The 13,294-nt window shown below is 40.8% G+C and overlaps 1 protein-coding gene across 5 annotated transcripts in view; it reads right to left on the reverse strand.

The window, feature by feature from the left end:
* The window catches only part of LOC126371935 (titin), a 103,267-nt gene that overhangs the window by 29,981 nt on the left and 59,992 nt on the right, over positions 1-13,294 (reverse strand). For all 5 annotated transcript variants that reach the window (XM_050017388.1, XM_050017387.1, XM_050017386.1 and 2 more), the window contains 3 exons: positions 9,268-9,372; positions 7,989-8,195; positions 4,976-5,112 (listed from right to left, as the gene is read on the reverse strand). In XM_050017388.1, coding sequence (XP_049873345.1) covers positions 4,976-5,112; positions 7,989-8,195; positions 9,268-9,372 — 449 coding nt within the window. The remainder of the gene's footprint in view (positions 1-4,975; positions 5,113-7,988; positions 8,196-9,267; positions 9,373-13,294) is intronic.

The raw sequence follows: 13,294 nt of genomic DNA on the forward strand, positions 1-13,294 counted from the left end.
GCGATGATGAACTGCGCGGATTTTGTTTATTAATGTTGTTTTCGAATCCCGTGCGCAGCCAGTAGCCTAATGACGCGTCGATTGATCAATAAACAAAGTAAAGCAATGTCGGGAGTGTTCGGTCATTGGATAGGTGACAGTTTAGTATGTTTGATTTTGTGCTTTTTTTGTGCATGAGCATCCGGTCGAATCTGATAGAATCATCAGGATAGAAGTCGTTAAGCTAAGATGGAGGCCATCAGGTGGCTTGAAAGCTCTATCAAACGGTTTGGTTGACACAAACATCACCACCAACGCGCACAGACTCAGTGGTTTAGTGGTTAGGCGTTGGGCTCCAGAGGTCCTCGATTCCATTCCCGCTTTTTAACAAAAAAAAATTGTGAGACTTCCTAGTTTGGCTTGGGCATTGCAGGCTGAAAATACCTAAATTTCTGAAAAATAAAATGATTCCGTGCTTCGGAAGGCACGTTAAGACCATTGGTCTCGTTTACTACTTAGTAATTAATCAAGGGCCTTTGACATGACTCACTCACTTTGGCTTAATAATAACCCTGACACTAGATGATGAGGTTGGTGATCCACCTCACAACCCACGATAAAAGACCATCAACGCGCCACAGTGTGGTTGAATGAGGTCCAGACCCATCCGGTTGATTTCAGGGAAGGCCTGTGCCTACTGGATAGCATACAGATAATTTATGAACCAATATCAGGTATCCAAATGACTGAAATTGGGCGAAGGATTTTCTTGCCGCTACTTTTCCTCGGCCATACCGGTTTAAAAGTTGTAGTAGTTTTAGGCGGATGAGACGTTCCACAAAAAATATATTTTAAAAATGAAACCCACAGTGGAGCAGCGTAGTGAAGTATGCTCCATACCCCCTCCGGTTAATTAGAGGGGAGCCTTGTGCCCAGTAGAGGGGAGTATACAGGCTGTTTATGTTTATGTAAAAATAAAAACTGACGAGTCAAAGTGCTGCGTTACCCACTGCATAAAACAGTTTTTGAGTTTGAGTATGTTTTCAAGTACCAAACAGGACAATCGCAGTAAACAAGTTAGAGTGGTCACATTTCAATAACAATGTCGTTTTCTCCAGCATTACTAGTGATGGGCCGTCCTAAGGAATGTTCCCACTTTGGGAATATTTCCGGCAGTAAAAAAGTCGCAACAGTTATGTAAAAAGATCATTACTACCTAGGCTTTAGACAGAATAGGATCAGAGTAAAAGAAACAACAATTAGAATAAAATAAAAAAGCACCCAATGATGCTGATTCCTGTACACAATATCTAATGTTATTTTAATTTATACCTGTCATTTTCTTATCCGCCGAAAAGGAAAGGGACAGATAATGGACAAGTATAATATTAAAAACTCTACCTAAATTTTAAATTGGCCAATAACTCGATAGAATTAAGATGACAGCACACGTCAACATAAACATAACATAAACAGCCTATATACGTCCCACTGCTGGACACAGGCCTCCCCTCAATCAACCGGAGGGGGTATGGAGCATACTCCACCACGCTGCTTCAATGCGGGTTGGTGAAGGTGTTTTTACGGCTAATAGCCGGGACCAACGGCTTAACGTGCCCTCCGAAACACGGAATCATCTTACTTTTTCGGACAATCAGGTGATTCAAGCCTGAAAAGTCCGTACCAAACAAAGGACAGTCTCACAAAGTGATTTCGACTATGTCCACATCGGGAGCACACGTCAAACGGGTTGCATATAAGCGAGATGCCTATTTTATTCGCCCGGGTTATTCATTCATGATAATTTTAAAATAAGCAGTTGTCAATCACCTGTCCATTTCCTTATAAGTAGGCGGATAGGATAATGACCGGTGTAACTTAAAATAAAATTAGGAGGTAAAATAATTATTAAACTTTTTTTTATAACAGGAACATTCCCACTTTGGGAACTTTCCAGGGACCGGCATATCACTGATTACGACGTGAATTATTCTCTTTGGTTACGACTGTAATCCGTCTATGGATGGTTTCTAACCGCTAGTTTTTCCGTCGAGTTTCCCCGCGTCCAGTGGCTATAAATATTACTTGTATACTACAAATCACGGATTGGTTAGGTCGCCGAGTACGTTGTACTAACATAAATGCGAAAGTAATTCTGTCTGTCTGTACCATTACACGCCTAAACCACTGGACCGATTTGGATGAAAATTAATAACACCACCATTATTGACCAGTCCATACGCTTTATTACACTTAAGGCAATAGGCCGCTTTTTACATGTGACTTGAACATAGCTGGCGAAGAATGAGTGTACTATACACGTCTGCCTACCCCTTAGGGGATACAGGTGTGACGCTGTGTGTGTGTGCGATATGTGTATTTGTATTTCTACATAGAATGAAACCCATGGACGGACGTAGAGAAGGTACAAGCACTCTAGTATTTTACAATTTTTTTAGCATAACGTGATAATTGGGTACTCAATCAGCACTCATCGCTATCGACCCACTAGGGTCGATTAATTATTTCAAATATTTTTCTTCTCAGACGACGCTCTGAGCCGAGGTTCGCGCCCAACTGGGCACCCTCAGGTCTGTTGTCTTAACCATTCAAATCAAATCAAATATACTTTATTGCACAGAACTAAATTTCAACAATCCAGACATAACGTTGTACCGGGTGAGAGCCTTCAGCGCTCCCCCTTTGTCCGGCCAAGTAGTTAATGCCATCTGCGGCAAATCTACAATAAGTCACTTCAAAAAAAAAGAAGAATTGGGTCGTGTATTAGGTGCAAAATAAATTATGAAATTCTAAACAAAGACCTAAAACTAACGAAAAAGATTTTCTTTTTTCTATTTAAAAAACTTATTTATGAATTTTAATAAAAAAAAACGTAATAATAAGTGCGACATTTTCACGTTTTTCTATGACGTCACAGTGTGCTTTTTCATACAAATTCCATAGTTTCAGCGTTCCCCATTTGTCCGACCAAGTAGTTAAGTCTGCGGCAAATCTACAATAAAAAAATGACGTTCAGTAAAAAGTAACTGATTTGACTAACCGAAGTTACAGACGAAGACGCGGGGAAAACCTAGTGCACTATAATGTTGTATTCGTTCTATCTCCGAGTACGTTTCCATGGGAAACCGAGCTTACATCTGGCAACTGGTCCGACGGGGTTATAAATCCCTGTGACTCATCGCTTTATACGTATCTTAGCGGGTAACCCCATGAGAGCGCTGTTTATAGTTTTACCACGGTGGATAAGCAAGACTTTATCTAGGTCAGGCCGATACTCCGGCAGTGCGTTATTGTGTTATTTTCGTGTCATTAAGGTACCTATTGGCCTTTGGTCTTAGTTTCTAGTGGACAAGAGCGTGGTTCTTAAATTGATAATAATATAAACAGCCTATGTACGTCCCACTGTTGAGCCCAGACCTCCCTTCAATCAACCGGAGGAGGTATGGAGCATACTCCACCACGCTGCTCCACTGCACTAAGATGCACTGAGGTGTTAGGACTAGTACCCTGGGACCAAAGGCTTAGCGTGCCTTCCAAAACCCGGACATTACAGGCTGATTAACGGCTTCCGTGGTCCAGTGATTCGAGCGTTGGGCTCACGATCCGAAGGTCTCGGGTTCAAATCCCTGGGACATATCACAAAAATCATTTTGTGATTCCTAGTTTGGTAAGGACATTACAGGCTGATCACCTGATTGTCCGAAAGTAAGATGATCCGTGCTTCGGAAGGCACGATAAGCCGTTGGTCCCGGTTACTACTTACTGATGTAAGTACGTAGTCGTTACATGAGTCATGTCAGGGGCCTATGGCGGCTCAATAATAACCCTGACACCAGGGTTCCACCTCACAACCCACACGATAGAAGAAGAAGATGTTATTGTTTGCCGAAAGTTTTTTTCATCGATGTAGACGCGGCCGAGTTCATCATCCGAACACTCAACGGAGCATTTGTCCAAGATTTAATAAAGAGAATTAATGTTACATTTTGTCGTATTATGCGAAAGACAATCGTGTGATCTGCTGCCAACTTGCACCTACCAACGTGGAGATAGGTTCATGTCTGGACAATGACTTTGCTTCGAAGAATTGTGTATTTTCATATGTCTGGTGTTAGAATAATATCTGCTGCATTGTCGTCGACAGGTTTTTAGATCTAGACAAGGTCAGATTTGGATTTTTGAGTTTTGGCAATAAATACGGATTCTTGTCTCATACTGAGAGAATTAAGAGATAATACAGGCTGTTAGTGACATCGTAACGAAAACTTTGAGGAATAATTCAGATCATGATTCTGAGTTGATATCAATTTTCATTTTCCGTCGCAAAAGTATGGATCTGAAACTAATATTAAAAAAACACAATCCATGAATTTTCCGACAGGAAATTCCACTTGATATCAACTCAGAATCATGGTCTGAACCATCCCCCTCGGTATTCGTTACGGAGCGTATTACTAACACCTATAGGTATTCGTATAGCTATCTGTATATCTCTTTGTTATTTCTATCTGTATATTTTAACTGTCATCGTTTCATCATATCTACTTGGAACGAATATCAAGGATAACGGCGGAATAGAATAAAGAATAATACTACGTACCTATAGAACGGACACTCCCCAACCCGCACCAATTCGTATCGGCGCCAACGCAAGCTAGATTTACCTCACTCCCCGCTGGGTCTTACTTTAGTCTAAATGGCCGTAAGCCGTTGAGGAAGAAGTGAGCGCGTTGACTGTCTGTCTCCTTCGCACTTACACGTTAAGCGGCACACGGAGATTTTTGTATGGAGTGTCCAGATTGTAGCTACCGGTTGTTTTTTTTTTAATATTTATTTAGGTTACAAATAACTGTTACGTAATTAATTGAGTAAAAAATAATAAATAGAGAGAGAATACTTTGTAGGCATTACCGATGAGTTATGGTTCTGTCCACTCCTATAGGGATGTAGGCGTGATTATCTATATGTAACTGACCTGCTTGACGGCGACGTGGCCTGTAGGCTTTTCGGTGACGTAGGCCTGCATGCCGGCCATCAGCACGCTGGCGCCCAGGAACTTGTTGAGCAGCGCACGCGCCTCCGACTCCTCCGCTGTATCGCCCTCTTGGATCACTGCGGGGGGAGGGACGGCATTAATACAAGACTGAAATAGCAGACAGGGTGTTAGTAATATCGTAACGAATACTAAGGGGACGATTCAGACCATGATTCTGAGTTGATATCAAGTGGAATTTCATGAATATATGTATTTGTTTCTTTTTTAATTATTTTCAGTTCTATACTTTTGCGACAGAAAATGCGACTTGATATCAACTCAGAATCATGGTCTGAATCATCCCTCAAAGTTTTCGTTATGATGTCACTAGCACCCTGTATATGTATGTATATCTTAACATAAAGCATAAGCGAGGTTATCTCTAATTGTGATTTCTTCCAGCTAACCTTCGACTATCTGAAAGAAAGTCATTGTAGCTGAATGACAACATAATCTCTTCACTAGTATCTCCTCAGCATTATTCCTTTTACCACACGGTCCGCTTACCTAACCTGAAGATTTGACAGGTTCGGTTTTTTACAGAAGCGGCTGCCTGTCTGACCTTCCAACTTAGACTAGCCCAGCGCGTATGACAACAAGAATATTATTAAATTATACATGTACTTACATACATACATAAACAGCCTATATACGTTCCACTGCTGGGCACAGGCCTCCCCTCAATCAAACGGAGAGGGTATGGAGCATACTCCACCACGCTGCTCCAATGCGGGTTGGTGTAGGTGTTTTTACGGCTAATAGCCGGGACCAACGGCTTAACGTGCCCTCCGAAGCACGGAATCATCTTACTTTTAAGGATAATCAGGTGATTCAAGCCTGAAAAGTCCTTACCAAACAAAGGACAGTCTCACAAAGTGATTTCGACAATGTCCCCGTCGGGAATCGAACCCGGACCTCCAGATCGTGAGCCTAACGCTCTAACCGCTAAAGCACGGAGGCTGCTATATATGTATATGTATGCCTTCTACAGAGCAATATCTTAAGGTAAAGAAAATAAATTATGCTATTTAATTACCTCTATGAAAGAAAATTGCATATTATTCATGTAACATTATGCGGATAACAATCGGTAGGTAATATAATCTGGATATCAAATTACATACATACATACATAAACTCACGCCCGTAATCCCTAATGGGGTGGGCAGAGCCACAAGTAATCAAAGACAACTTGCAGCCACTGTTGATACGAATTCCAAAGATGGATATGATGAACCTTATGGTGATAAGGGATCAGCCTATCGCCCATAACATTAGTCCATCATGTTAGAGGACACAATCCCTCTGACGGTTTTTACGACATGCCCGGGAAGAGAAGCAGCTGAACGTGTTCTATGTTTTTTATATGCTCCCAGAACAGCATAGAAGCAAATTACTTGATTATAATATAACTGGTGTATCGTATATTAGTTACTTTGCATTATACATAATTATCCTTTGTCATAGTTTAGTTGTATAGTTTCCGCGTTTATAATAATATCAATCTTAGTACGAATGGAAATAAGATTGACTTTATAGTCAATCTACAATCGTCCTTTAATCGTCTCACTTACTGGCACACACCCTATTCACACATACACACACGCACTCTCACACACCCTCTTAATGAACACACACACACACACACACACACACACATCCTAACAAATACATGCAAATTTACCGTCTACATGCATTGTAATCCACTCTTTATTAACAGAGTTAATTAATTCTAACTTGTTTGATTCTTGTTTAGATTTAAGCATTTTTATTTTTCTTAGTATTTATATAAGTATTTATTATTTATTTATTTATTTACTAAAGTATAAGTGAAGTGTAAGTGGAGTATTATTGGGGCACAGCTGAAAATCAGCGTTGTGGCACTCCCTCAATGTCGGAGTGTCACAACATATTGCTGAGCTGACGTCCCTATTTAGAAATAAGTTTTTATTAATATGTTCACTCCTACTGTGTACCTATACCTATCATCGCCAGCCCATTAACGTCCCCACTGCTGGGGCACGGGCCTTCCCTATGGATGGATAGGGAGATCGGGCCTTAAACCACCACGCGGGCCCAGTGCGGATTGGTGGTTATTAACGACTGCTAATGCAGCTGGGACCATTAGGTATATGTACTTATATCTAAAATAAATGATTTCTATTCTATTCTAACTGATATAACGTTGTTTCCAGGATTAGTCCCCGGTTAATGGGAATAATAGACTGTCGAGGGTTGGACGTATATGCTATACCTAAACCTCTGACTACCCCTGCGGTGATAGTCGGTATATAGGCAGCTGACTACGCCTGTAGATATAACTATGTTGTCATATCATAGGTAATAGAGGTTACTCTATTAGTAATAATAGCTAGGCAGTTTGTCATTTTGTAACTTTCTAAAACACGGCAATACAATGACCCCGATTCCTGTAGACACATGTAAAATTAACAGTTGTCAATAATCCGTCCCTTTCCTTTTTGGCGGATAAGAAAATGACGGGTATAATTTAAAAAGGAATCAGCACCAATAATAAGTTATTTGTTTGTTGTCTTTGGTTGGACCTGAGTCTCAAACGTGGCTGCAAATGTCCATTTCAAAAATATGCAGCGTATCTATTATGGGCGATAAAACTGTCCCCATTGCGGTTGTTGTTAGAACATTTTATCGTTGATACTTAAGTAGAGGCAACAGCCTACGTGGTCTAGTGGTTAGAGCGTTAGGCTCACGATCTGGAGGTCCGGGTTCGATTCCCGATGGGGACATTGTCGAATTCACTATGTGAGACTGTCCTTTGTTTGGTAAGGACTTTTCAGGCTTGAATCACCTGATTGTCCGAAAAGTAAGATGATTCCGTGCTTCGGAGGGCACGTTAAGACGTCCATTTAGCAATGGATGTACCTCTGTCTACCCCATTGCAATATAGTCGTGAGCTTATGTTTGTTCAACTTACCGATGTCAGCATTCTTCATGCGCGTGAGTATATCCTGCACGCCGGTGACTTTAGTGCTGGAGTCGAGGAAGGATCTCTCCCCGCGCCGCGTGGTGGTGGTGGTAGTGGTGGTAGCTCCACCACCAGCCTGGGTGGTGGTGCGGCTGGTTACTACCGTCGCGTCCTCCACCGAGCCCAGGCTGTGTTCGCTGTCTGTTCGAGCTAGACCTGGACATAGAGTAAGGAATAACATAACGTATAGAACGGACACACTCCGCCCCGCACCAATTCGTATAGGTGCCGAGGTAGATTCACCTCACCCCCCCTGAGTCTCACTTTAGTCTAAATTACCGTAAGTCGTTAGAGAGTAAGGGAGTACGAGTGAACTTTTTATCTCGCTCGTACTCATGTGAGGAGCTCGGTGGCGCAGCGGTAAACGCGCTCGGTCTGCGATTGTTGAAGTTAAGCAACTTTCGCAAAGGCCGGTCATAGAAAAAATAGCAATGAGTGTGATCTGTTATACTCAATTAAGGAAATCGTATATTGTACTAGTAAAAAATGATTAATTTTAAATGTGTATAAATAAACCCCAACTCTGTCTGATAAATAACTTGTTCTTTTTCTTTCTTTTCTGTCGCATTAGGTTATCCTGTAAAGATAGTTGTTGTGAGTGAAATAAATAAATAAATAAAAAGTAAAATAAAAAAATGGGTGACCACAAAAAAAAAGTTTTCATCTCGAGCTCCTCCGTGCTTCGGAAGGCACGTTAAGCCGTTGGTCCCGGCTGCATTAGCAGTCGTTAATAACCATCAATCCGCACTGGGCCCGCGTGATGGTTTAAGGCCCGATTTCTATATCCATCCATACTAACTAGTTTGCTTAGTAGTAAAGTTTCAACTAACCACGCCGCTGTGGGCGCTGTGACCGCAGCCAAGTTGCAAACGATTAACACAATCGACATAAAAATGTATGGGTTTGTCATGTCACCTTATGTTTATTACATACATACATAAACACACACCCACCGGTAACCCCTAGTGGGGTGGGCAGAGCTACAAGTATTCAAAGACACCTTGCACCCACTGTTACCTTATGTGTATTATACATTTTTACCACTGTCACTGTCGATTGTCAAAATCTTTGCAAAACTCATCCGCCTAAAACTACTGCAGCTTGTCACAACCTGTATAGCCGGGGAAAAGAAGCTGCAAGAAAAACCTCGGCACAGGGTCCTAGACGTTCTTTAAAAATATAAAAATAAACATAAAATATTGGTATAAAATTGAGTAATGATACTAACCTGCGTGAGTGGACGAGTCGCTGGAGACAGAATCCTTCATGTTGGTGGAGCGCAGGATGAGTCCTGCCTTGGGGTACGCCGCGCCCACGCTCTTTGTTGTATCACCTGCGCACACGCACAGCTCTCAAATATACATTCAAACTTAGTAAGTAAGTATATCTTACCAATAATTCTATTTTTATGGAGTTGCACGCAAATTTTGAACGATTGCGAATCGAATATGATTGAATATGATTGGTCTAACGTTAGTTATGATCTCATAACACCGACTGTCCTTGATTTAAAAAATAAATGATTTGCCTCAGAAATGGAGGGCAATTTAAGCCCAGGCTATTAGCTTTAAAAAACACCTCCAACAACCCGCAGTGGAGCAGCGTAGTGGAGTATTTTATTTATATACTCCATACCCCCTCCTCTTGACTCAGGGGACGCCTGTGCTCAGCAGTAGGACGCAGGTATACTATAGGTATTTTTTATGTTATTATTTCTAATAAGCTGAGCTGTAATAGCCCAGTTGGACGCTTGACTCGCATTGTAAGGTCGCAAGTTCGAATCCAGCACGGGCCGATTTTCGAAATCGTTTCGAATTTTGGATCATAAATTATTATCATGTGCTCGGCGGTGAAGGAATACACATGAGAGATACGTGTCGGAGGCATGTGACCTAACCTATATTGGGCTGGTTTTCCCTTCGCGGGTTGGAAGGTCAGACAGGCAGTCGCTTCTGTAAAAAACTGGACCTGTCAAATGTTCAGGTTAGGTAAGCGGACCCTGTGAAAACGGGATAAAGGGAGATATCGATCTTCTGTCTTTTACGTTTTCATAATGGCTGAACTTATTTGCTTTTTTAAAAGAACTGGCAACTAACCCCGACTTTGTACTAAACAAAATGTATCTAAATGAAACGTTACTTACCGCCACTAACTTTCCGTTCATAAACGAAAAAGGAAGTCGATGTCTAATTGATACTATCCTAAATAGCTGCAAATCTGACGTCAAATGAAACAATGTCACCGGATTTCAATCAACAATAAGCCTTCAGCTAATAAACGTCGGAAATTGACCGTGTTTAATGCACAATGTTATGCAATACTGTTGATTGCCCGTACAATCGATTGTTCCCTAAATTGCCCATACTAACCCAATTCAGCATGGCGATTGGATCTGGGGGGGTTGAAACGCCCACATCGAAGCAATTCGAACGAAACAATTCGAATGCGAACGAAAAATCTGGACCCGACTTAACCGGTGTAGGACCAACCATGGAAAATCAAACCATCATCTGTGAATGTGGTCACCCGGATGAAACCCTATCTCATATAGTGAACGAGTGCCCTCTGCATCGGTTCCCAGGTGGCATAGCCGGGCTGCATTGTGTGACGGATGCGGCAGAGACTTGGTTAGGGGAGCTTCAGCTGGATATTATGATCCACGCAGGATATTTTATTTTGGTCTGCCATACGCAATAGTAATAATCGAAACAATTCATCTAAAAAAGCAATATTGCTATTTGACATTGCATTCCGCACTTAATTTTATATGCGCAAATGTCTAATAGCATTATTGCTTTTTTAGATGAATTGCTTCAATGTGGCTTTTTTAACACCCCTGGTATATTTTTTAGTATTAGTACATAACATAGCATATATCCACACCCCGGACAATTCATACAAACAACCTCGTTTTACACACACACTACACATTAACATTATCGCACGCGCGCATTTGTGTTATATTTTTTCTTTCTTTCTTATCTTGCGATGGATGCACCTCTGACTACCCCAACTCGGATATAGCAAATTCAAATTCAAAAATATCTTTATTCAGTAGGTAACATAGTTACACTTTGAATCGTCAATTTTACATAACGAACGTCTCATCCGCCTAAAACTACTGCAGCTTCTTACAACCTGTATAGCCGGGGAAAAGAAGCTGCAAGAAAAACCTCGGCACAGGGCCCTAGACGTTCTTTAAAAAAATAAGCCGTGAGCTTATGCACCTACTAGTACTGCAGAGACGTCAGCCACGCACCGGATGGAGGCGAGTCCAGCGGACAACACAATAGCCATTCAGTCACACATAGGAACAAACATCACGTATTGTTGTTTGCTACTTCGGACTAATGATTGTTATTGTGTTTTAGCGGCACTTTTTAGCTGATTTCGTAGGTACGGTCACGACCATTAATATGTATACACTTTGGTACCATGTCACATTAACTTTTTGACCAATTGAACTGTAAGTCTCACTAAATGTCAAATATGTTAGTGCGACAGAGTCCTAAAGTGGGTACATTATATTGCTCATGACTGTACAAGGTTTAATCCCCGGCATACGACACTTCCTATAATATCCATTCTTTTACGTATAAAGAAAATATATTATACTTGGAATCATTTATCTTTAAATCTAACGGCCTCGTGGTCTAGTGGTTGGGCGTTGGACTCTCGATCTGGAGGTCGCGGGTTTGGTTCTCGAATCCCGAATTTGGTTAGGACATTGCAGGCTGATCGCCCGATTGTCCGAAAGTAAGATCACCCGTTCTCAGAGGGCACGTTTAGCAGTCAGTCTCGAGTACTATTTGCTTAATTAGTAGCCATGTCAGAGGCTTTTGGCGGTTCAACGGTAGCCCTGACACTATGGTAATGAGGTCGATCATTGACTTCACGACGCACACGGGAAAAGAAGATCAATGTATACGTAGAAAATGTAAACCGGAAAAGAGGAATCAATAGATATTGAATATATCGGTACTTTTGAAATACAAACCACTCTTGAATTACAACATATTTTTGTTTCTTTCTTTCTTTTCTTCTCATCTTATTAATAGATATGTGTCAATCTCTTATATATTTTGATATACACATGCCATTTATGCAGATTTGGGAAGAGCGGAGCTTTTCTGACACTCACAAGTACTCTGTTGCTTAAAAGTAAACTATTATATTGTATTTATTGTTTCTATTTCCACATGGAAATTGCTGTATTTTTTATTTTTTTGTTTTACATAATAATAAATACTTACATAATAATTATTATTTAATTAATTGAGAAGCTCGGTGGCGCCGCGGTAAACGTGCTCGGTCTGCGATTGTTGAAGTTAAGCAACTTGCGCAAAGGCCGGTCATAAGATGGGTGACCACAAAAAAAAGTTTTCATTTCGAGCTCCTCCGTGCTTCGGAAGGCACGTTAAGCCGTTGGTCCCGGCTGCATTAGTAGTCGTTAATAACCATCAATCCGCACTGGGCCGTGATGGTTTAAGGCCCGATCCCCCTATCCATCCATAGGGAAGGCCCGTGCCCCAGCAGTGGGGATGTTAATGGGCTGATGATGATGAATAATTATTTTAAATTCCATGTTTTAATTTCGATATTTTTAAGTTGACTTTTATATCCCTACAGTTGTGATACCTAAATTGTAATTTGTGATCTGTTTATTTTGTAAGACATTCCAACACAAAGTATATTGTTTACGGAATAAACGAAATTGAAATTGAATAATCATTTTTGTATTTTATGGCAATAAAACGATTCATTTATTTGACTTGAGACTATCCGAACACAGACTCTATACCGTTGTCTGCTACGTAAATAATATGGCGCATTATCTAATGATAACTATTATTATCAAGTTGTGTTCAAGTACTACATAGGGGGTAGGCATAGCTGTATGATATATGGGTACACCCTCTCCTCACCACCCACGTTTAAGTCCCATGTAATAGGTGGCGGGCTTATTGCCATTAACCGGGTACAAATCTTGGAAACCAATCAATCAATTTCCAGCCTACGTTCCTCAAAAATAAATAATAATGTAATTAATAATAAATAATAATGTAATTTGAAAAAAAAAAAAAAAAAAAAAAAAATTATCGAAATGAATTCTCGAATATGAATTTAACTTCTCAACGTCGAGTTTTGTAGCTTACTTAGATCTCACACCGGGATTCGTACCCGTGACACTACGGTGTCAGGCGTTTTCTTTATTTTTGTCCTTTTTGTCTAAGAGGGCAATGCAAAAGGATTGA

The sequence above is a fragment of the Pectinophora gossypiella genome, chromosome 13, assembly GCF_024362695.1.
Source record: "Pectinophora gossypiella chromosome 13, ilPecGoss1.1, whole genome shotgun sequence".
Taxonomy (NCBI): domain Eukaryota; kingdom Metazoa; phylum Arthropoda; class Insecta; order Lepidoptera; family Gelechiidae; genus Pectinophora; species Pectinophora gossypiella.